Source organism: Mustela nivalis (assembly GCF_964662115.1).
Source record: "Mustela nivalis genome assembly, chromosome: 1".
NCBI lineage: Eukaryota > Metazoa > Chordata > Mammalia > Carnivora > Mustelidae > Mustela > Mustela nivalis.
The window spans coordinates 214,088,065-214,112,183 of record NC_139020.1 but is presented as its reverse complement, the minus strand read 5'-3'; the positions used below and the strand labels follow the sequence as shown (position 1 = coordinate 214,112,183).

The 24,119-nt window shown below is 59.9% G+C and overlaps 1 protein-coding gene across 2 annotated transcripts; it reads right to left on the bottom strand.

The window, feature by feature from the left end:
* Positions 1 to 9,148: 9,148 nt before the first annotated feature.
* On the bottom strand, positions 9,149 to 20,865 carry TLE5 (TLE family member 5, transcriptional modulator). 2 transcript variants are annotated; one of them, XM_082736734.1, is made up of 7 exons: positions 20,797 to 20,865; positions 16,271 to 16,368; positions 13,618 to 13,681; positions 12,295 to 12,339; positions 11,717 to 11,779; positions 10,369 to 10,443; positions 9,149 to 10,284 (listed from the first exon to the last, which is right to left on the bottom strand). In XM_082736734.1, the coding sequence occupies exons 1-7, from the start codon at positions 20,848 to 20,850 to the stop codon at positions 10,063 to 10,065; spliced, it is 621 nt and encodes a 206-aa protein (XP_082592860.1). In that variant the 5' UTR covers positions 20,851 to 20,865; the 3' UTR covers positions 9,149 to 10,062. The 2 variants fall into 2 exon arrangements, with proteins under 2 accessions (XP_082592860.1, XP_082592861.1); XM_082736735.1 differs by lacking the exon at positions 20,797 to 20,865 and adding an exon at positions 17,449 to 17,643.
* Positions 20,866 to 24,119: the final 3,254 nt, after the last annotated feature.

Genomic DNA, 24,119 nt, shown 5'->3' with positions numbered 1-24,119 from the left:
CGCGGAGAGCCTCGTGGACGCCAGAACTCTGTCTTGTTGGCTGGGGGTGGGAGGGGGTCCAGTCCGATTAGTATCCGAAAACCCCGAGGAGCGAGCCACCCCCTGAGCCGGGCGGGTCTCTCTTTAAATGCAAGAGCCCCTGGTCCGCCACGCCACTTTGCGAAAGCTCGGCCAGCTGGCGGGGCCGACCGGGCGCCCTTCGCCCCATTTCACAGATAGGTAAACCGAGGCAGCCTTAAATCACGCTGGACAATCCCCCGCCCCCCGGGAGGGGCGGAGACTCGCACCCGGGACTGGCGGCCCCCAGCACGCGTCAGTTTTCGTCCCCGGGTCGGAGCGGGGAGGGACGAGCCGACGTGTAGGCGGAAGGGAGGGAGGCGCGGGTTCCTGTGCCTCAGTTTCCCCGAGCGCAGACGGGAGAGGAGGCGGGAGCGGGGTTCTCGGAAAGACTACGAGCCCCAGAAGCTCCCGCGCTGCGTCCGCCGGGGCTGTCAATCAAAGTAACGTGGGTCCCTCTCCCGGCCCGCGCTCCCCCGCCCGCCGCCTCTCGCCTGCCAGCTCCCGCTCCCTCCCCGCCGGCTCCGGGCCCGGCGCGGTATAATTACAGCCCATTGATCCGACCCGGGCCGGGAAAGCGGCTCCCTCGGGGAGGCCAAGCCTTTGGCTTCTGACTTCGCCAACCTCTGCCTACCGCTCCCCCCGCCCCGGCCCCCCGGCCCCAGCCGAGCTGCTGGGCCACCAGCCAGGCCTGTCTCCTCCTGCTGGCCAGGGCTCTCAGGTGACCTCTGAGCCTCTGTTCCTGCCAAGGTTGGCGGCGAGCCCCCGTCAGAAGAGTCACACACGTTTCCTTCCACCTGGGAACATGGGGAGCCCTCCCCGGGCTTCTAGCGCCCCCCACCATGACCTTAAGACCCTTGCGGGCTTCTCTCTGGACCTCAGTTTACTCACCCGTGTGGGGAGATGGTTGGACAAGCCTTGTTCTCGAAACCCTTGCTCTCGGCTGTCCCCTGCGTGCGCAGTCTGGCTAGGCCATGCTGGGGATTCAAGGAGGGGTTCCCCAAGTTTGGAAAAGCAGGGGAGACCTGGCAGCACCCTCTCCGCCCCCTGTAGTCAGGGCTGAGGTGCAGGGAGGACCAGGACTGCTGGCCGGGGCAGACACAGAGCAGAAGTGAGGTCCCTGCTCGGGAGGTTGGGAAGGCTCCCTGGATGGCCAATGGAGGTGTGGAGGCTGGGGTTCTGCAGAGCACATAGGAGTTGCCTCCTTTGAGCGGTTCATTTACACCTTCCTAACCCAAAGGAGACTCAGCTGTTCATTCCTCCCCTGGGATGGAGGAGTCCCGGAGGCTCCTCCTTGCCTTTCAGGGGGGACCTCTGACCAGGCCAGGCTGTGAAGTTGGGGAAGGTGGACACGTCCATGACCTGAGAGGCCCTTTCACCTACTTGGCAAGGGTGGCTCTCAGGAGAGAAAAGAAGGGGTCACAGGAATCCACCGGGGCCCCTACTGGGCAGAACAATGGTTGACGACAGAATCTTCCAGAAGTGAAGGCTGAGCAAGTATTTATTTATATATTTATTTATTTTTTAAAGGTTTTATTTATTTATTTGACAGACAGAGATTACAAGTAGGCTGAGAGGCAGGCAGAGAGAGAGGAGGAAGCAGGCTCCCCGTTGAGCAGGGGGCTCCATCCCAGGACCCTGGGATCATGACCTGAGCGGAAGGCAGAGGCTTTCACCCACTGAGCCACTGAGGCGCCCCTGAGCAAGTATTTAAAGACTCCTAATAAACGCTCCACGGGGGGTAGCCACTGTCCCACTGTCAGGCCATTATGGCCCAAAGGCCCTCTCTCCCACCCCAGCTTCATACCTCACAGGGGGACTCTGCGCAGCACTCTCCCTTCCTCCCACAACTCTGACCACTCACTAAAATGGCTCAGTTAGTAGAGTCGAGTATGTGACTCTTCTTAATCTCAGGGTCCTGAGTTCAAGCCCCATGTTGGGCATACAGATTTACTTTAAAAAAAGTAAATACACACAGACATTTATATTTCTTTATTTCAAAATAAATATATACGATCAGACCCCATCCTTCCTCTGCTCAAGAATCTTCCAGAGCTCCCAGTCACCCAAACTCCCCACTCCGACCGCATGATCGGGCCCCAGTCCGCTGCCTCACGCCCCCTCAGCCGATCCGGCCTCTCACTCGTTCCTCTAACACACCAGGCAGGGGCTTGCCCCAGGACCTTAGTATGGACTGTTTCCTCTGCCTGGACCATGACTGACTCTTCCCCCCTCTTCCAGCCCTGGCTCAAACGTCACGTCTTAGTGAGGCCTGGTCTGGCTGGACATACAGCAGCCCTCAACCTTCCTACTTGGTCAGCCTCTTTCATTTGATTTCCTTCGGCAAAGCCTCGTCCCCCTCCGGACACTTACTGCTGATTTCATGGTTGGCCCAGACCCAGCACAGGGCCTGCCCCCCTCTGTATTTGTGGGGAGGACGAAGAGGCAAGCTTAGGGAGGGGCTCCACTGCTAACCTAGCTTGCAGGGACCCTTGGCCACCTGTATGCCCGGGAGCCCTGCCTCCTTCCCTACTCTGGCGCGGCGGGGGGCGGGGGGGAGGGTGCTCCTGGCTGGACCCCAGATCCGCCCAGTCCTCAGTAGGCCTTGCACAGATGTGCGCGTGTGGAACAGACAGTGTGGGCATTTTGGATCTTGCTTTTCCAGTCGCTGGTTTGCTGTGAGACCTTTCATGGGCCTCAGTGCTCTCATCTTGCAAAGGGGCTAACTGCAGGGCCTCCTGAGGCCATGGTCGCTGGGCCGCCAGGGTTATTCTCTTGACTTAGTGTCTGAGGCTCACAACAGGACTGCAAAGTAGGGGACGCGAACCTGCCAGCTGCCTCGGGGCTCTTGCCCTCACCCTCCTCCCTGCCGGAAGTCCCCCCCCCCCCCCGCCCCCTACCAGTCTTCCCGGGCGGGTTCCTGTCATCTGGGTCTCAGCTCCGCGGAGAGGCCCCTGCCATTCTCTTGTCTCCTGCCCCCGCTGGATTTTTCTTTGTAGCGTTTGACTCTGCTTTGAAATTTTCTTATTTGCCGGTTTGTTATCTGCCTTCCCTAGACGCTGTGGGTTCCAAGAGGGTCAAGAGGACCTCTGTCCCGGGTCCCTGCGCAGCCACCGCAGGGCCTGGTACACAGCAGGCCTCCAATAAAGGCCGGTGGCCAGTCGGTCTGGCTTGAGAGCCAGTAGAGTAGAGGCAGCCGAGCCCAGAGACGCTTAAGGGCCTGCCCAAGGTCACACAGCACCGGTGCTTGGGGTGCGCTCACCGCGGCTGCTGTTCGGGGGCCCCGAGGCCATCCCCTTCCCCGCCGCCCGGGTTGGCCAGACCTAGTGCCTGGCGGCCCGCCCCCGAGGCCGGGAAACCCAGCGGGAACCGGGCGGGCCGCGTCCTCTCCTAACCCGACAGGCCCAGTCCGGCCCGGCAGGGCAGAGGGAGCGCGGGCCCCGCCCCTCCCCGGGGCCCGGATCGGGAGGCGGGGAGGGGAGGGGAGGAGGAGAGAGAGGGGTGCGGGGAGGAGGCAGCGCTGGGGACAAGGGGAGGAGGGGGAGAAAGGAGGGGAGGCGGGGGGTGGGTAGGAGGGAGGGGAAGGGTGAAGGGGGCGGAGAAGGAAGGGGCGGGCGGACTGGTGGAGGGGCGGACGGGCGGGGGAGAAGGGGTGGGAGCGGGGCGGAGGGTCAAGGGCGGGGGAGGGGCGGGCTTCCAGGTCTGGCTGGCGCCCAGCTCCTTGGCCCAGGGGCAGGGGTGGGTGGGAGAGGCCCGGCGGAGAGGCGGGGGGTGGGGGGGGAATCAAGGGCAGGGGGCGGCTTCCCGGCGGGGATGGCGGGGAGGGGGCACAGAGCGGGGGGCACACGGGGAGAGTAGGAGGGAGAGATAGGGAGGAGAGAGAGATCTGGAAAGACCTCGAGGACGGTGGGGGAGGCGGGGCGGGTGAGAGAGAGAGAGACGGGGAGACAGAGACTCTGGGACACCGAGAGCCAAGGGCGGAGACACACCGAAGGGCGAAGATACTGGGAGGGACCCTGGCGGGGACCGGGGGCGAGGGGGGGGGGGTGCAGCGGGAGGGCGTCCCTGGCGGGCAGGGCTGAGTGCGTGGGCTCTCCTGCAGCTCCTGCTGTCAGAAAGCGGCTAAATGCACTAGGCGTCCTCCTCAGCCACTGCCTCGGTCTCCCCTCCACGCCCCTCCGTGTCCCTGGGTGTGCCCCTCTTCCCTTCAACACCTGCCATGGCTCCCAGGGGCCTTTTCCTCTGCCATCTTGTCTCTTGCTCCCTAAATCCTCACTGAACACCTACTGCGTGCGGGCGGGGGGCGGTGGGGGTGGCGGGGACGGGGTGGGGTGCTAAACCTGGAGATTTCCCTAATGACCAAATCAGACCAAATCCCTTTTGTCATGGAACTCAGAGAACAAGGGACTCTGTGTTGACTTAAGTCGTGTGCAGTGGTTGATGCTGGGAAGACAGAGCGGACAGCAGGGTGTGCTGGTGATGGTCATGGCAACGAGTGTCCGGCGCTGGGAACAGTGTGTTCCAGGCTTGAGGTCTGAGGCCTGAGGTCCTATCAGGCTTGGTCACCCCCAGGCACAGGAAAGAAGCCAAGAATGGTTAGGATGAAGGCCTCCACAAAGGGGGGGCAGTTCCTCAAGGAGCACCCCGTCTACCTCCCACACCCTCCTCAGCCCTGCCCCCGCCTGCTGTACCCTCACCGGCCGGCCACCTCTATCTAGCCTTGAAGCCCTCCCCTCCAGAACTGGCTCCAGAAGCTTCCTCTTTCTCTTGACCCGCCAAGATCCTGGACCCTGTTGTTCGGGCCTTCCTACATCGGGACCCAGGCTCCTGGTTGTGTGCTCTCGGCAAGTCATTACCTGCCTCAAGCCTCAGTTTCTTCGTCTGTAAAACGGTCCTTCCTTCACAGCTATTTTCAAGAAGTAATTGAGGGATGGGGCACCTGGCTGGCCCCGTCAGAAGAGCACGTGACTCTTGCTCTCTGAGGTGGTGGGTTCAAGCCCCACATTGGGCGTAGGTTTGAATAACAATAAATACATAAATGTCCAAAAAATAATAATAAAGGAATTAACAGAGACTACTCCAAACCCTTAGCCAAGGCCGGTGCGGAACAGAGGTTCAAAGCATAGCCGTTGATGATTTCTGTTACCCTTAGGACCCGCCTGGCCTTCCTGACTATTTCTGGTTGCTCCTCAGTAGGGCCAGGAGCGCCTTCAGTGGCAGCCAGGGGACCTGCCGTGGCTCTGCCCTGTTTTGTGGCCTTGGCAATTTGCCGCAGTTTTGTTGTCTGCAAAATGGGCAGAGTGACGTCATCTCCAGGTCCCAGACTCCACCATCGGTGGCCGCCGGGTTCCTTTCTGCTTCTCCCTCAAGACTGTGTCCAAGCTGCCCAGAGAACTCAGGAAGGAGGAAGGCAGCAGGTGTCCCCGGCCAGCCTGGACTGTGGCCATTCCGTGCGTCATGCGGGGAGTTCCAGCTCAAACCAGAAGGAGGAGGAGGAGGAGGAAGAGGGCTGGCTCTCTGGGGCTGGGGTGCTCAGATCTCGGGATCTATGGACATGCCCCGGAGGGGTGTAAGGGGCCGGGGGCTGGGTCCAGCTCAGACCACTGGGGACTGTGGGACACTGAGGATGTTAGGACCATTGTATGGACAGGAAATGGGGGGCTCACACCCCTGAGGCGCCCAGATCCCCCTGCTAGAAAGACTCTCCAAAGGGGAGTGGGAGGAGAAGGGGAGGAGCTTTTGAGAAGCCGGGACCCCCGAAGGGGCGGTGCCAGAGTGGGGCTGAGGTAGTCAGAATGGGGGTTCGTCCATCCCCACGGCTCCCCTCTCCGCAGGTCCTAGGCCCAAAGACCTGGGGGCTTCGCCCCTCCCCCCTCTCCTCCCTGGGCCCCTCCTCCAGCGTCTCGGCCCCTCCCCCCCCCACCGTCTCCCCGTCTCTCCCGCGCACCACCTTCCCTCCTCCCGTCCTCACCCTCCTCCCGGGCCCTCTTATCTCCTTTCCCCTCCTCCGGCTTCTTCCCCGAACCCCCTCCCGTGCCTTCCCTCCCTTCTCTCCCCCTCCTCTTCTCCCCTCCCCCCGCCCAACCTCCACCGCCCCTCCGTTCTCTCCTCCCCCCACCCTCTCACCCCTCCCTCTCCTCCTCCTCCCGCTCCCCCTCCTCCCCGCCTCGCCCCCACCCCTCCCTCCTCGCCCCACTCCCCCTGCATTCTCTCCCGCCGCCCCCTCCTCCTCTCCGCACTGCTCCCCCGAACCCCCTCCCCTGCGCTCTCCCCACCGCCCCCTCCGCCCCCTCCTCCCGCCTCATTAGGCGCGGCCGCGGCGCGGGGCCCATTAGCGGATCAATTAGCCGAGGTCGCCGGCGGCGCGGTCGTTAAGCGCGGGAGGCCGCGGCGGGGAGGGGGCTCCGGAGGCAGCGCCTCCGCCCGCCCCGGCTCCGCCGCCGCGATCGCGCGCCCCCAGGACCTTCTGGTCCCCATGTCCCACCGGGGGCTCCTGGACCCTCGGGGGAGCCAGCCCGACCCTGCAGGCGGGATTGGGGGGAGGGTCTCCGAGGCCCACAGGAAGACCCCTCAGGTCACACACCCTTCGCGGCTGGGCAGGGCGCCCCTTCACCTTGGTTTAGGGGTGTCGGTTTTGTGACCCCCACCCACCCACCCACGGCGCCCTTCCTCTCCCAGCAACATCAGTAATAACATCAGCTGACAGCCTGTGAGCCCTCGCACGCTTCCTGCTAATTCCTGGGAACAATTTCCCAGAAACAGATCAGACAAGTGACTTCACTTGCCTCAAATCACTAGTTAGGGTCTGAGACGGGTACAAACTCAGGTCTGCCCTCAATAAATTTGCTAACATTTACTGAGTTGCTTCTATGAGGAAATTAAAAAAAAAAAAAAGCAGCCAACACTCCCCATCCCTTCTCTGCCTTGCTGTCTATCAACAGGAGTGCTGACACATTCTGGATTTTCCTAGTTATCTGTCTATTCCAGCCAGAGGGCAGGAATTTCTGTCTTCTGCGTCCCTGGGGCTCAGAGGTGGTCCCAATGAATGAATGAATGAATGAACATACTAGGAGCATTTCTGTGGCTTAAGTAATTTGGTTTTCATAACAATGGTTTGTTCTGAGATCATACCCATTTTACAGATCGGGAATCCAAGATCCGGAGAGGTCAAGAGCCAGAATTTAAATCAAGGCTGGAGAGGCGGCTGGGTGGCTCAGTCGTTGGGCATCGTCCTTGGGTTCAGGTCATGATCCCAGGGTCCTGGGTTGGAGCGCTGCATTTGTCCCGCTTGGCCCCAGCATGGGCCCACATCGGGCTCTCTGCTTGTCCGGGAGCCTGCTTCCCGCCTGCCCCCTGCCTGCCTCTCTGCCTGCTTGTGATCTGTCAAATAAATAAATAGAGTCTTTTAAAAAAATAAAATAAATCGAGTTTGGAGGCCTGGTGCTCACAGCCATCATGTGACATACGGGACCCGGGTGGAGGGATCACGGACCCCTGCTTTAAGGTAGGGTCTGGGGAGGAGTTGAGGGAAGCGACATCTGGAAGTCTTGGAAGCTTACTACCCTGGGGAGGGGGAAAAAAAGAGAGAGAGAGAGAACACTGTTCCAGATAGAGGGAACAGCATATGCAACACTCTCCAAGCAAGGAACAGCAAGATGTTTCGGTCTGGAGTCACTGGAGGAGTGAGAAGCAGTACCACTGCCGTGGACACCCCCCAAATCCACTTTGTAGGATTTTAAAATTGTGAAATGTAACACACCAAAGAGGGCGCACATTGCAAGTGAACCACCAGATGATTAAAGACTGAACAACACACTCACCGGCCCCGAGTTAGGAAACAGCCGGGTGGGAAGCCCCCTCTACCCCTCCGCCTCCCTCTCCAAAGGTGACCCCATGACACCTAACACTATAGGGCTCTTGGGCTTGATTTTGTTCCTTATATAAATGGAATCACTCAGCAGGTGTGCTTTCGTCCCTGGCTTCTCTGGGTCAGCGAGCCGTGGGCAGGATGGCGAGACCCAGGTGTTGAGCAGAGCGGTGCCTCCCTCTTTTTCGTGGCTGCGTAGTGTTTTCCAGGCCTGCCATTCTGCTGTTGATGGGTGGTGGGTGGTTTCCGGGGGGAGGAAGTCAGGAGGGACAGCAGCTCTGAGCACCCTTGTCCCATGCCTTTGTGGAGGACCGGCACGGTGGCTCTGGGGGTGGACCCAGAGGGGAAGCGCTGGGTGCCAAACAGCCTTCCAAGAGGGTGTGACAGTTGGCGGTGTGAGTTTTTACTCCGAGTGTCCTGGGTGAGTTCTGGTTTTGGGCCCAAGGATAAAGGCTAGGCAGGGAGGGACCCCATCACACGGGCTTTTTTAGAGCTCGGGTTGCCGTGGAGGTGCGGTGGGACGCGGTGGGAGGCTGGTGGGACCCACCCAGTCGTGCTCCCCCTCCTCTTCCCCTGCGAGCCATTTCCCCAGAGGGAAGCACTCCATCCTCACACCCCTGTGCCCTGGGTCCACCTTGAGAAGCCACTAGATGAGGCGGGGGCAGGTGAGAATTTCTTGACTTTAGCAGAAGTCCGCAGGTGCCCAGGTCCTTGGGGTAAGGAATCCCAGACTGTTGGGCCTTATTCTCAGCCTGGCCCCCTGTCCTGGTGGGCCGCCTGAGGCATCTTGGCCCAGAGCCAAGCTCTCTGGGGGTCTCTCCTTTCCTTCTGGCTCCCCCAGGTGGCCCAGCTGGGCTGTGGCAGGGAGACCACCAAGAGGTCCTCGCGGGTCAGGTTCAGCTGGGGGTGGGGGTGTCTGTGTTCTCAGATTTGGATGAATTCTGCAGTGTTGAAACCTTCTAAGGAAAGAGAAGGCCACTTGGGAGCCCTCTGGCCTGGCGATCAGAGATCAGCTCTGCTCCGCTGCACGCCCCAGACCCTCTCTGGTCTGCGCATCAAGCTGGGGAGACAGACCACGCTGGCAAGGCGGACTCCGGGGGCGGGGAGGTTCTCACTATCCAGTCCTGTAAGGAGGAGCTCAGACATGAGGGAAGCCCCCTCCTCCCCTGGGAAGGGGGCACCGCGGCGGCAGCCCGCAACACAGAGGCAGGAACAAGGCAAACCAACCTTCTCACATCTTTATTTGAAAGGCACAGCTAAGCCCACCCTCCATACAGCATTCTCCCTTCTCTCCGCAGCGATCAAACGACTGAACACAACAAAAGCTGACAGTCTAAGAGGCTATATACAGACACAGGTGTGGGTGTTGCTTGTTTTTTTTTTTAAACATTTTTCTGTCTTTTTTTCTTTTTTTTTAATATCCCTTTTCTTAAAAGACAAGCTAGTATACTGGAAAAAGGGAAAAAAAATAAAAATAAAAACCAAGACAACTTGAGTACCCTCATCTTTATTCGGGGAGGGGAGAAAGGGAATTCTGGGACGCCCGCCACCCCCACCCCTGCTCCTGGCTAGGCTCACTGTCTCCGCCCCCTCTCCGGGAGAGGACAGGTGGGCGTGGGCTCTGGAACTAGTGGAGGAGGTGAGTGGGGAGGGGCGTGGGGCGCGGGGCGGGAGGGGGCAGCTAGCAGTGGTGTTTGCATGCAGTGCCAGGGTGGGAGGCTGGGGGGCGTGTGCCCTGAGGGGCCTGGCGGCCCTGCGGTCAGGTGCACGTTTGCGGAACAGGGCTGTGCAGAGGTGCTGGGCTTCTTGAGGCTTTGCTGTTTTCTGACCTGGCCTCCCATTTGTGCCTCCAGGCCTCAGCTGGCCTCCTGCGTGGAATGAGCGGGCATTCGCCCACTCAGGCTGCAGGGGAGGAGGATGGGGGAGGGCCGAGAGGAGAAAGGAGAGGAGTCGGGAGGCCGGGAGCTGGGGGTGTGAGCGAAGCTAGGGGTGGCGCGGGCAGGGCTAGGACCCCAGCAGGCGGCTACCATAAATACTACCACGTTCGGCCGAACCCGAGCTACACTGTGTCTTGCACTAAACATTCCTCTCTCTCCGTGTCTGTCTCCCCTCTGTCCCCCCCACCCTCCCTGTCCCCGCTAATCCGACTTCTCGCCGTCATCCTCCTGGTGGGTGTCCCCGTCATGCCCATTCTTGTCTTCCTTGGAGAGGTGGGCCTGGGAGCCCAGCGCCGACAGCGAGAGGAGGCCGGTGCCAGCGCTGACCGCGGGCAGCGAGGGCGGCTGCAGCCCCACGGGCAGTGGGGTCAGGGGCAAGGCCAGAGCCTGAAGCTGGGACAGCTGATGGGCTTGGAGCTGCTGCTGCAGGGCAGACGGGAGGGAAGCATGAGCTGCCTGGGCCTCCCACCCAAGACCCAAGATCCAAGACCCAAGACGCAGACATACCCGGATGATGGAGTTCAGCTCAGGAGCGGTGACCTGCTTAGCCCTCTCGATGGCTCCCAAGACCTGCTGCTGGTGCTGGAGGGGAGATGGGGTAAAGCGAGGAGCCAGGAGCTATATGCCCTGATCTCTGTGAGGGTTTGAGGCACAGAGCCCAGGGGAAAGCCCCCCCCCTCCACTATGGGGCTTTCCATCCCACCAGAAAACCCCTCCCTCCAGCCACTTCTGTTCACCAAGCCAGATTCGCAGAAGACTCAGAGGGACTGGTGCCAGATACTTAAGAAAACGCCATTGTGCGAGTCTGAGAGAAACCCTGGACCATGACCTATTCAATGCCAAGTACAAAGAAGTAAATGTACAGTGCACAACCTGGCCAACTGTACAGGGAAGTCTTGATCCTAAGAACTTACACATTGTGCTGAGATTTGTTAATCTAAGCTCCTCTCCTCCTACAACTGGGGAAGGCCCAGTGGATTCTGGCAGTACAGGGTAAGAGTCTAGGTTCAGGACAGTCCCTCCTGGAGCAATCTGCCACCCACACCCCAGCCCTCCCTATGAGTCCATCTCTCCTGCCCTCAGATGCTGGACTCTGCCAATCTCCCCTTTCGCCTTGCCTTCCAGGAAGCCCCTGTCATGAAAGGAAAGCACAAGTCTAGGTCTTCAGGGCCTCAAGAACCTCCTCCTCTAGGGTTTTCATAGTGTCCTTCTGGGCATGCAGGTCACCCGCAAGGACCCCAAGATAAAGTCAGGGATTAAAGAGGAAACGATGAATAACAGACAGGAAACCTGGCGGAGGGCAGGAATGGCAGCACGGGGAATGCAGAGTGGACCTCACACCAAGACTCAACATCCCAAAAAAACAAAAGCAAAGCTCGGCACGTGGTTCCCCAGGGCACACATGTCCCCGCGGTCTGTGTTGCACCTGCACGTGTCTGTCTGTCTGTCTGCAGACACGAGCTGAGCGCCCTCTCGACACACCTGGCCTCTGGTTTCTGGCCTAAGGCGGCTCACAGAGCCTGGCAGGCAAACCTCGGGCGGGTAAAAGGCAGAATCCAGAAGGGGAAAAAAAAAATCTCAGTACTGTCTTGGGCATATCCGACATTTTTACCCGTGGAATGACTCACTCAGGCCGGGAACTCTACAGCAGAGTGAGGCCCCTCCCTCCAGCGCCCTGAACCCTGGGGTTTCTCCAGCCTGGGGATTCTTCTGTGTCTGGAAGGTCCACAGAGTGGAGGTGTGTGCCCCAGAAGCTGCTGGGGGGGGGGGGAGCGGAGGAGGGGGAAGACAGGCCCTGGGGCAAGTTCATGGTCCAACTACCTCCTCTTCCCGGCAGCCCCAGGGCACCACTCACCTCTTGGGAAAGGTAGGGTAGGACCTGGGCACAAATCCCATTCAGCCTCTTGACGATTTCAGCCTGTAACACACACACACACACACACACACACACACACACACACGCCTCAGCCCAGGGCCGCAGCGGGGGCAGGTGCAGACCCGTCCCGAGAGGCCTGTGAGGTGCTCCCTCCGAGGAGGCCAACTCAGCCCCGGGTCAGACCAACACCCGGAGCCCACGGGCACTGGGTCAGCAGCCAAGGTGGGGTCCAAGGCCAGCTCTCAGCCCCACAGCTAAGAGGGCAGCTTGTGGGTGGGTGGGTGGGTGGGGGGGGCAGGCAAAGAAAGGCCGGAGGGAGCGAAGCAATCCGGGAGCTGGCATGTCCCCCCCCCCACTGCCAGCAAGGGGAGTAAGTGGGTAGGAAAGGTCTGGGCCCCCCCTCAGGGAGGGAGAAACCTCCCAGGGAGGCCTGAGAAGCAACAGGGGGAGGGGCTGGGAAGGTCACAGGATCAGGTGTGGAGGCCTGACTGGCCTTGGGGCACAGCCAAGGGGCCGGGCCCACCTGTCTGGGGTTGCAGGGGGTGGGGGGAGCGTACCTGCTTGTGCATCTCAATGTTCAAGCCGTAGGACATCTCATAGTACTGCGTGGTGGAGAGACAGAGAAAGAGAAATGGGGGTGGGGCGAAGACTGGGCTGTGTGACAGAGGGACAGAGACGCACATGCCCGGGGGGCGGGAGCAGGAGGGCAAGCACGAGTCCCCCACACCTGGAGCAGGAGCCCGGGCACCTGGCGGGGCTGCATGTGGGGGGCTTCGGGGCCCCAGCCAGGCCTGGTTCCCTGGTTTCTGGAATAACTCTCCAGCCCCCTCTCCAACACACATACATTCCAGGACTCCTAATCTTTTATCTTTATGTGTCTTGTCTGCGGGTGGCCCCAGACTCCGGGGAAGTTTGCCTTCCTGGATATAAATAACCAGGATAAACGAAGCCTGCGGGGTCTGGCTCTGGGGTCAGCAGCCCCCCCTCACGCCCTAGATCTGACCCTACCTCCTCCCCTCCTCGAAAGCCCCTCGTGGTTCCCCATCATCCCTGGGGGTGGGGCTGGGGAAGCCAAGTTCATTCCCAGGACTTTCTATGGTTTCTTCTCCTCTGCCCAGCAAGCTCCTACTCATTCTTCAAGACCCTAGCCTCAATGCCCCATCCTCCATGCAGCCTCCTGGGCAGGGTGCCCCCCCCCCCCCCCGCCAAACACGCCCATCCTGGGTTGCTCTCTGTCCTAGCCCCAGCCCTCCAGAGCTAGGAGGGTCAGCGTCTGGCTCTGCCTCCCCGGCAGCCTGGGAGAGCTGGGCTCTGGGCTGGACTGAGGCAGGGGCTTTTTGCTGTAGAACTGCCACTGGTGGGTAGAAATCCCAGCAGGGGATTCTGGTATGGCTCACAGGCAGGGTCTCAGATGTCAAGCAAAGAATGCGGGTGTCACCCCTTCCCTCCCTCCAACCTCAAAGGATGTCAGCTTTCTGCCCGATGCCCCCCCAACCCCCAGGAGTCCTCGTTCTGAAGCTCGGGCAAGGAGGGGTTAAGGGCTGGGATGCCCGAACTGTGGGGGCAGGGAAGGATCCGGCTGCTACCCCAGTCAGTTCCTGGCTTTGGCTTACACAGCGGCTGCCTCCTCTGCTGCCAAGGACAGCCGGGGGACCTGGCAGGCCCGGGCTGCAACCCGGTGGTTTGGCACCTGGGCCACTGCCTGGGCCGGCGGCCAGGCCAGCAAGGCGGCCTCGGCCAAGCCCCAGGGGCCCAGCTGAATGGAGAGCAGACCCCGCAGCCTTGTCCATCCCACAGGAGGTGGCCAGGGTTCAGGCAGCTGCCAGGGCTGCAGGAGGGTCAGGGGTCTCCCTTCCCCTCCCCACGGGAGCCCAGCTTACCATCACATAATGACGCTGCATCTCTGACTTCTCGCTGGCCAGCTTGTCACATTCCAGCTTGAGGCTGAAAAAGAACAAGGGGAGAGGGACCAGGGGCCCATTGTGCGGAGCGGGGGGGGGGGGGGGGGGCACAGAGCTTTGGCGACACGAGGGGGCTGGGGGGCGCGGCTCAGGCTTCCTAGAACAGGCAGACTCCGGTTCAGCCAGGGACTCAAAGAAAAGTCTTCCCTGTCCAGAGACTCGATGAGATCAGTCCTATTGGTGTCACCCTCATTTCCCGATGATGCAATGGATGCCCAGAGAGGCTGAGTAATTAGCTCAAGGTCACACAGCCAGAAAGCTGGCTTCCGAGGCCACAGTCCCAATCCCTGGGGAAAACTATCCAGCCAGGGAGGAAGGAACGGAAACCACAGAAGTGGGGAGAGGGTGGAGGGTGGAAGGCTGGGCTCTGGGTCGGATTCACCAAGGAATCTCCAAGGGGGTCTGGTCCGTCTCGTAAGCCTTGATTGCACTAGGGGATAAAAGTTCCCACTGTTGGGAGCCGCAGGCCTCTCTCAGGCAGGGATGAGCTTAGGCCATTTCTCAAAGCCTACCCACCCCTGTCCCCAAGGAGAAGGGCAAAGAAAGACCTAGAAAGCTGACAGCACGGACTCAAGCCAGGCACACTGGATTCAAAGGTCAGCCCAGACCCCTTGATGCTGTGTGGCTCTAAGCAAACCCCTCTACCTCTCTGTGCCCTGGTCTCTGCATCGCCAAATACCAACCTCCCAGGGTGGGGTGATGAGAAGGAAATGGATTAAGACAAGAAAATCTGGGGATGCCTGGGCAGATCAGTCGTTAAGCCTCTGCCTCTGGCTCAGGTCATGATTCCAGGGTACTGGGATCAAGCCCCGCGTTGGGCTCCCTGCTCAGCAGGAAGCCGCCTTCTCTCTCTCTCACTCCCCCTGCTTGTGTTCCCTCTCTGTCAAATAATAAAATCTTAAAAAAAAAAAAAAAAAGATGAAAAAATCTTCTAGAATGATGCCTGGTATACAGCAAGCACCCAATAAATGCTTGTTCTTAAAGTCCTGCTAGGGGCCTGGCGCTTCACTCCACCAAGCTGACTTGTACGCCCAGAGTCAGAGATGAGCCATAGTTTCTGTTGCTGTGGACCCCCCCACCGTGAGTTTGTTTTCTCTCATTTTCTTTAAAAAACGCTATTTGTTGACACCATTAGCAAAAAAAAAAAACAAAAACAAAAACAAAAAACCAACAACAACAACAAAAACAACAAAACCCCAATCAGGCAATTTCAGCCCAAACTCTGAATTTCTGGCGCTTCTTGAGGGTCTGGCAAATCTTGGGTGTGCCCCCAACGCGGCAGGACCCCTCACTGTCCCAGAGAAACCCAGGCCCAGTGGGTGGAGACCCCAAAGTTCAGAGAAGGTGTCTGGCTTCCCCAAAGTCACCCAGCACAGGACAGCACTCTGACTCGGAGCTACGGGACTGGACCAGCGCCAGTGCTCACTGAGATGGGCCTGGGCCAGGCTGGGAGCGAAGCATCCCCTGGAGGGGCTCAGAAGAGCCAAGTTCGCCAAGCCAAGTCCCTAACCAACCAGGGGCCCAGAACAAAGTTCATGGGGCCTTTCAACTGCCTGTGCCTCAGTTTCCCTGTCTGAAGAACGGGCACATTAACAGGACAACAAGGAAGAGTGAACAAGAGAATGTCAGTTCAGTATTTAGGGCGTGGGGAGCACAGCCAGTACCCCCCAAAAGGTGGGGTTTTTGAAAATTTATCTATAAATCTGTATCTTGTTATTTCTCTTTCTTCTCAGGAGAAAACCCAGGATCCTTCTTGGAACACTTTGGTGTTGGCAAACTGAGGTCCCGAGAGGGCCCAAGGCCCGGTGGGGAACTGTGACTGTGACCAAGGACTCCCTTCTGATTCCCAGGCACAGCCCCCCGACTCTGTAACAGAGCCTTGAGAATCTGCATTCTTCAACCCAGAGATTGGCTGCAAACCTGAGTCTGCCCCTTCTCTGCTGTGCAGCCCCCAGAAAATCTCTAACCTCTCTGGGCTTAAATTTCTTTAACAGTGAGATGAAAATAATGCTAGGTCCTTCCCCTCAGCTCTGGCACGTGGCAAGCCCTTTACAACGCGAGAACCTTAAATTATGGAGGAAGAGCCGCCTCTGAGAATCTGTTAGGACTTTGAGAATCTGTTAGGACGCCAGGAACTCCTTCTCCAAAACTACGAAGAACTCCTTCTCCAAAACTACGAAGAAAGATTTTAACAGGCTACAGAGGGTTTTCTTTTGGGGGTGGGACGTGGCAAGGTCCATCCATTCCCCAACTTCTTGGGAGGTCTTTTAACCAAGGGGGACTGGGGGAGGGGTGGTGGGCTGGGGAGAGGAACTCTGAAGCCACACAGATAGCGGAGTCTCTGGGCAAATAATTGTAACTTTTTGCGCCTCAGTGTTCTTACCTGTCAAATGGGCTGCCTTGAGGTCTATGCGAGTTTAATATTAGAACGTGCTCACGGCAGGGCCTACCACATAATAGGACGCTCTCTACCTACATTTTTTTCAGATGTGAGTATGTAGCTGTGGCCACAACCTCCCCTCCAGGCTGGGGGGTGGGCCGTCCACCATGCCCGCTGGGGGCCCCTGCTCACCTGTGGTACTGAGCCTGCAGCAGCTGAAACTCGTCTTTGATGCGGTCGCAGGAGTCCGAGGTGGTGAATTTGAGTTGCTGGGGTAGGTGAGACGAGCCCTGCGGGGCGGGGGAGCGGCCCCGGTCAGGGCCAGGCGGGGCGGGGCGACCCCCAAGGCAGCGGCCAGTCGGCGCAGCTGCAGCGCGGCCCCCCCTCTCGCCCCACTTCCCGGGCCCGTGTTTACAGCCCCTGGCGCGGCCCCCGCCCTCGCTTCCTGCCCCCGCCTCTCCCGGGGGAAGGCGAGGGGGTGGGTGCGCCCGGAGCCGCCTCGTTCCCCGCCACCCCCTGGGGCTGTGGGGGTGCGTTTTAAGGTCCGCCCTTGGTGGGGGGCAGCGTGCGCCCTCTACCGCCCCTCCAGAGCGCTGGGGGGGGTGCACATCCGAGAACCCCAAGTGCCTCTGCGAGGGGGGAGAAGGCGTCCTAGAGTCCCCCTCCCCAAGTTGGTGGGGGCGCAAGGCCTCCCCGCAAAGTCGCCTTGGGGAAGGATCCTCTCCCAGCGCCCCAAATTACCCGAGGGGGGCCTCCACCCCAGATTCCCAGCACCCTTCTTCCCGGCCGCGCTCTTCCGGGAGGGGTGCGCCTCGGATCTCCCCCACTCCCAGGCCCCAAAACCAGCTGCGGTGCTCGAGGTGCCCGGTGGGGCTCCCCGGGTGCCCCAGGCCCGAGGCCAAGGCCGCCCGAGGCCCGGCCTGGCTGGGGTGGGGGGGGGTAAGCATGCCCCAGGGGCTGGGGGAGGGGGAATCCGGGCCCGGAGCTGGAGGGGACCGGGCCTAGGAACTAGGGGGCGAATCCGGGTCGCGAGCTGGGAGAGGGACCGGGACCTACGGGGCGTCGGTGGGGGAGAGCCCGGGTGGTGGGGGCGGGGGAGTAGCGCTGGGCCGGGAGCTGGAGGGGACCCGGCCCAGGAGTTGGGGGAGGCGCCGAGTAGGGAGCCGGCGGGTGGGGGGGGGGGGTGGCCCGGCTGGGAACTGGGGTGCCAGGCGCCGACCTGGGGGAGGTCCGCGGGGCCCGGACCTGGGTGGGGGGCGGGGAGGAAGGGCCCGCACGAGAACTGGGGGTGCCAGGCGCGGACCTAGGGGATGCCGGGCCCGGACCTGGGGGTGGGGGGTGGGGGCGCCGGGCCGGCGGGCCCCGCTTACCGAATGCCTGCTTTGTGGAAACATCATGTCAGTCGCGGCGGGGGGCGCGGGCTGCGCCCCGGCTGTGCGCCCCGGCTCGGGAGGCTCGGGGCGCCGGGCGGCCGCGCCTTTGTCCCGGCGCCGATCGGCAGCTCCCGGGGCCGCCGCCGCCGCCTCCCGCGCCCGGCCTCGCCCGCTTCCTGCGCCCCCTCCCCGCGCGCCCGGCCCCGGCGCGCCCCGGGCCCCGCTTCCTGCGCGCCCGGCGCCCCTCCCCGCCCCTCCCCGCCGCCCGCCTCCCCGCACGCCCGGCCGCCGCTCCTATTGTCTAATGGCGGCGACGCCGGCAGTGGCCGCGGCCTCGGCTGCGCGGAGGCTCCGGCTCCACCTGCTGCCGCCGCCGCCGCCGCCGCCGCCGCCGCTGCTGCTTCCCGGGCCCCGTGCGCGCCGCCGAGGGGGGCGCGCGCCCGGGGAGGCCTGCGGATCCCCACCCAGCCCGCCTCCCCCGCCGGCCGGCGCGGTGACCTTGGGCACGGCGCGCCCCGCCCCGGGGCCGCGGCCCCTCCCGGCGGGGTGGGCCCGGGCCGCCGCCGGGCCTCGGTTTCCCCGTCCGGCAGAGAAAGGGCCCGGCCGCCCCCATCGAAACCGCCGACTCAGTCATGGCGCGACCTGGACGCGTGCCAGGGACATGCTCTGTAACCTTGGCTCGCCGGCTGTTTTCTCTCCGAGCCTCGGTTTCCTCTCCTGCAGAAAGGCCGCGGTAACCCCGCCGACCTCGAGGGCGCCGGCCCTTCGACACGCATGGATTGAGCGCCTACTGTGTGCCAGGCCCTGCCCCGAGACCTGGGGGTGGCATGGGGGTGGGGGGTATAAAGTCCCAGCGCCCCCGGGGGCCGAGATGACAGGAGACACACAAATGCACAGGCCAAAATCCCTGGCAGGTCAGCGGGTGGTAACGGCTCTGGGGCAAATGAGGCAACACGGAGGTCAAGAGGCCAAGAGGCCTCCTGGACCTGAAGGTGAGAGAGAGCCCCCGCCAGGGGTGGGGGCAGGAGAGGCTTAGTCAAGGAGGCAGGCATAGCAAGTGCAAGGGCCCTGAGGCAGCTCGGGGAGCCAGGGCCAGCAGCTTCATGCCTTGGCCCAGGGGGCCTGCACTCAGAAGGGTCTGTGCTTGGGTTCATGACCTGCCCTTGTGTGCTGGAAATTCCTTAGTTTTTGAACAAGGGGTCTGGCGGTTTTGTCTTCCATTGGGCCCAGCGAATTCTGTGGCTGGTGCCAGGGGCATGAGCAATGATGTAGGGCTTTGGGGAGTGGGGGGAGACTTGGGCTTTTACTCCAAGAGAGGCAAGGAAGCGGAAGCCCTGGACAGGGCCGGCCCAGCCGGGATTTTGATAGGATCTGTCTTGCTGCCATGTGGAGCGCAGGCCCCAGAGAAGCTGGTGAAGGAATGTGCAGTTAACCCGGCAAAGGCTAAAGGCAATCTCTTAATTACCACCACCATCGCCATCATTATCAGTTCCGCCGCGTGCCTCCCCCTCCTCCCCGTGCGTATGACTTCTTTGGGCCTTGGGTTTTCCGGAACTGTGAAACAGAGAGTTAGGACCCCAGACACCCTTCCTGGGCAGATGAAAGGCTGCACAGGAATGAGATGAATATGCAAAATTTAAGGTTCCTCCTATCCCCCCTGCTCCCCCCAAACAAAACCCTTCCAGATAAATGCTACTTGGATGTTTTTTAAAATAAAAATTCCTACAAAAAGATAAAAAATCACTATGAGCAGAATATCAGTGTGTTAATTGAAGATGGCACCCGATGGGGGCAAAGATAAGAAGAAAAATGTGGGTCCCCCTCGTCCCGATGCCATAAGAAAAGAAAGGAAAACCTTTTTGGAAAGTTCTTCAGTATTCCTATTGGGTTCTGGAACACGCAGGCCCCGCAAATTGTACCAGAGTCCCTGAAGCAGATGGGCTATCAAATTTTGGGGCAAGGCAAAATGAAAATTCAGGGTCTCCTGTTGGAAAGTTATTAGGAATTTAGGAATTTTGAGATGTTGACAAGAGCATTAAACAGAGTTCAGGTCCTGTGGGACAGCATGAGTCCCCATGCCACATACCCTTTCTCCCGGGACACCCTCTTTCAGCCCGTGTCTGAGCCTGACGTCGTATTTAGCCATTTGGGGACCAAACTCTCCCATTTTTGCAGACCCCAGGCGAGGCTGGCAGAGGCTGGCAGTGGCGGAGCCGGGCACAAGAGACTGCCCCCGCCCCCCTGCCCCGCCTAATGTGGGGTCAGGCCTGGGCCTCTCTGCAGGCAGACAAGGCCCAGAATTGTGTCCCGGACCATGAGTAGGATTCAACCAATCAACCTCACATGACTTGACTATGTCCCAGGCTCTGCTTTAAGGATTTTAACCGTAGGTATTCGGACCGTTTGAAAGACGGGGAAAGGCAGGCGCCACAAGGTAGAGACCTGGAAAAATCACACAGCTGGAAGGTGACAGGGCCAGGGTGTAAAAGTCAGGTTCGGGTGACTGGGTGGCTCAGTCAGTTGGGCGGCTGCCTTCGGCTCAGGTCACGATCCCAGGGTCCTGGGATTGAGTCCCACATCGGGCTCCCTGCTCAGCGGCGGGGGGAGTCTGCTTCTCCCTCTCTCTCTGCTGCTCCTCCTGCTTGTACTCTCTTTATGTCAAATAAATAAATAAAATCTTAAAAAAAAAAAAAAAGTCGGGTCCTTGGGTCTTTAGCCCTGGGTGACGCAGCTCCTCCAGGTAGGGCTTGAAGCCGGGGCATAGTGGGGTATGTCGGTATGAGGGCCAGGCGGCTGGAGGAAGCAGGACCCTGCATTCTGGACCGAGACGTTGGCTTTTTGCATGGAAGGCACTAGGGAGCCATGGAAGGTTTTAGAGCAGAGTGTCTCAGTCAGCCTCTGCACATCTGGCATTCTGGCCCAGCTCTTTCTCTGTGAGGGCCCATCCTGGGCACTTGGGGTGTTGAGCCGCATCCCCAGCAGCACCCCCCCCGGACCCCGCTCCTGGCACGGAGCCCAGTCTTGACAAGCAGAAGCGTGTGCAGACGTCGCTGAGTGTCCCTGGGGGCCAACTCACCCCCATCTGAGAAGCCCTGGCTTAGAGCAGCACCGAGGGTCTGCCAGGCAAAAGGCGCTGCTGGTTGCCAGAATGGAGGAAGGCAAGGCAGGAGGGGGCGAGGGGGTAGGACGCCCCGCACTGGGGTTCAGGAGAGGGGCCAGGCCCGGCTGGGCCATGCGGGGAGGCGCGGTGGGTGAGGGCAAGGCAGGGAGAGTGCCGCGGCCCAGGACGGAACCGTCTTGACTAGATAATTAATATGGGGGGTTTGGGGCTTCTGAGGACCTTACTGTGTCCGGCAGCATGCCCCTGGGCTCCCGCCGCCCCCGACTCCGGGCCTGCATCCTGCTTCCAGGGCCCTATCTGGGAGCAGGGCGGGGCGGGGATCTGTCTCATGGATCCAACCGTCTGAGACCAGGCTTGCAGCCTGCTTACAAATGAGCGCAGGGCCCCACAGGCTCCGGGGCAGAGCCAGGCACTGGCTGGTGCGTGATGGATGGACTGCGGCGTCATTAATCACAGGCTGGGGAGGAAACAGGTGGCCACCGGCGGCTCGGCTGGGGACCTCCCTCTGGTGGGCCTGGTGGGGCAGGGGCCTCAGCTGTCCGGGCTCTGGGTTTGAGCCTCTGGCCTGCCGCAGCCGGGCTTGGTGGCTGGGGGCGGTGTGAGTCGCCCACCCCGTGCTTCCCCCTCCCTCCCCACGTCCACGTGGGGCTCTTCGTCCTTCCCTCCCTCCCTAAGGATCTGCTGCACCTTCCGGGTACCAAGTAGGGTTCTAAGTGGAGGTTTAGGGCGCTGACTAGGGAGGAAGAAAATCCCTCCCCCTGCAGAGCTAACAGGCCTTAAAAACTTGACTCAAGTCCTGTCTGTCTGTCCTCAGCCTGCAGCCCTCCAGGACTCCGACCTCCCTGGGATAAAAGCCCCCAGGACCCTGCTTCAGCTGGTTCATCCTCTCCCTACGTTCCTCTCCTCTTGGTCTCCCTCACTCACTCTGCTCTAGCCGGGCCTCCTTGCTGTGCCTCCAACACGCCAGGCCTCGTCCTGCCCCAGGGCCTTTGCGTGGGCTCCTTCCTTTGTTCCAATAGGCATCTCCAAATGTGTTTTGGCCAGTTCCTTCCGTGAGGCCTCCTTGTGACTTCCCGACTTCATTCTGGCAGGGCTGGGACTAGGGTAAGCGCCCTTCCTGGTGAGGAACTCCCTTCAGGCATAAAGTCGCAGGGGCCACCAAACATCTCCATCCACGAGACACACTATTTTAGGGCAATCTATTTTTCTGGATTGTGGTAAAATATCCATAAAATTCACCATTAGAGACATTTAATCCATTCACCATGTTGTGCAGTGATCATCTCTACCTAGATCCAGAACATTCCGTCACCCCAAAAAGAAGCTCCATCCCCATCAGCCATCCCCTCCCCAGCCCCCAGCCCCCACGAGCCCCCTTCCTGTCCGTGGAGGAGCCTGGACGTGTCACACGCGTGGACTCACACCCCGTGTGGCCTCCTGTGTCTGGCTTCCCACGTCGCTCACCCCCCCCTGCTCCCGGCGGAGAGACCTCCTCGGCGGGGGTGCGCAGGCCGTGCTTGTCCATCCACCAGCTGACGGACACGGGGGCCGTTCCCACTTTGGGGTCCTGTGAATCCTGTGGCTGTTTGTTTCTGTCTTTACGGGGATGAATCATTTCATTTCTCTTGGCTATACATGCAGAAGTGGGATTGCTGGGTCGCCATGGTAATTCTGCTTGCAATAGTGAGGACTGGCTCACCTGTTTCCCCGCAGGGTGGCCCGTCTCCGGCCCTACTCCGCCCCCCAGGCTGGCAGGCAGGTTAGATTTCTCCACATCTTTGCCAACACTTGCTGTTTCCTCTTTGTTTTTATTTATTTATTTATTTTTTAAAAATGGTTTATTTATTTATTTATTTGACAGAGAGAGAGTAAGAGAGCCCAAGCAGGGGGAGCCGCAGAGAGAGGGAGAAGCAGGCTCCCCTCGGAGCAGGGAGCCCGAGGACCCTGAAATCACGACCTGAGCAGAAGGCAGTCGCTTAACCAAGGGAGCCACCCAGGTGCCCCGTGTTTTACTTTTATTTTTTAAAAAATAAATATAAATATTTTAAAAATATATATTTAACATATATTAGGGTATATATATATATCTAAATAATATGTATAAAATAAAATAAATATTTTATTTACTGATTTGTGAGAGAGAAAGAGAAAAACCAAAAGCAGGGGGAGTGGGAGAGGGAGAAGCAGGCTCCCCACTAAGCGGGAAGCTGGATGCGGGGCTCAGTCCCAGGACCCCGCGATCATGATCTCTGCCAAAGGCAGATGCTTGACCAACTGAGCCACCCAGATGCCCCGTTGTCCTCTTTTATTTTAATTTTTTTTATTTTTCTAAAGGCTTTTATTTATTTATTTGACAGACAGAGATCCCAAGTAGGCAGAGAGGCAGGCAGAGAGAGAGGGGGAAGCAGGCTCCCTGCTAAGCAGAGAGCCCAATGCGGGGCTCGATCCCAGGACCCTGAGATCATGACCTGAGCCGAAGGCAGAGGCTTAACCCACTGAGGTGCCCCTGTTGTCCTCTTAAAAAAATATATACAATAACCATTTTAGTGGGTGTAGAGTGGTATCTCATTGCGGTTTGACTTGCGTCCGGCAATATCTGAACAAATCAAAGTTAATGGAGAAATGTCCATGATGAACAAAATTTCAAAATTTTATTTATTTTTTAAAAGATAGTTATTTGGCAGAGAGAGAGTGGGGAGCAGCAGAGGGAGAGGGGGAAGCAGGCTCCCCACTGAAGAGGCTTCACTGACTAAGCCACCCAGGTGCCCCTTTAACGTTCACTAAGTACCAAAAGCAGGTAAGCTGTTCAGATCCACGAGCGACCCCCTGGACCCCAGTGGGTCCAGCTTCGCAAATACACCGAGAATCAAGTTGTCCCCGACTCTGTCCCCACTGGGTCATGGGATCTGGGGTCCACTCTCTGGCCCCTGCTTGTGGCTCCCGCCCTGCTCCTGGCCTGGGCCCTCTCTCCAAGAGCCTGCTTCCCTTTCCTGGAGAACGGTGTTTGGAAACCGAGAACCAAGAACGGGGAGCTGGGTGAGCTCGGTCTTCAGGGATTGGCTGTTCCCGGACGTCTCTGGGGAGCAGAGCGGAGTTCACGGGTCCACACGCTCCTGTTCTCCCTCGACGACCTGCCTGTCAATCTGTCAGTCATCTTTTGATTTTATCTGTTGTCCATCACGTGGTTAAGGACCACCTCTGCGGCCACCGGCCACTGACCGTATTATCTGTTGCCCGCTGGCCGTCCCTCTGTCGCTCGGCTGTCTGTCTTGGGAACAGCGAGTTCCCACTGCTCACTGCAGTCCTACTGCCCGGCCCCAGGATGACTCCTACCCTCCCTTCCGTAGTCTCACCCCTTCTCCGGCAGGGGGACGAGGCGCCGAGGGAGCGTCTGGAGCACAGAGACGAGGCGGCGTCCCTCCCTGGGTCCCTCCTAGGTTCCATGACTTTCTTTCCTTTTGACCAAATACCTGATTTTGCTGTGAGATTCTCACGGAGGGAAAACGAAATGAATATTTATCGCATCCATTTCATTATACCATGTGTC

Excerpts from the sequence above, each read along its gene's own strand:
- TLE5 (XM_082736734.1), bottom strand. The coding sequence starts at position 20,850 with ATGCAGGCCCGGAGTCGGGGGCGGCGGGAGCCCAGGGGCATGCTGCCG. Across the intron at positions 13,682-16,270 it reads CTGCAGGCTCAGTACCACAG|CCTCAAGCTGGAATGTGACA; the intron begins GTGAGCAGGGGC and ends GTTCTTTTTCAG. Across the intron at positions 12,340-13,617 it reads TGCAGCGTCATTATGTGATG|TACTATGAGATGTCCTACGG; the intron begins GTAAGCTGGGCT and ends TCCACCACGCAG.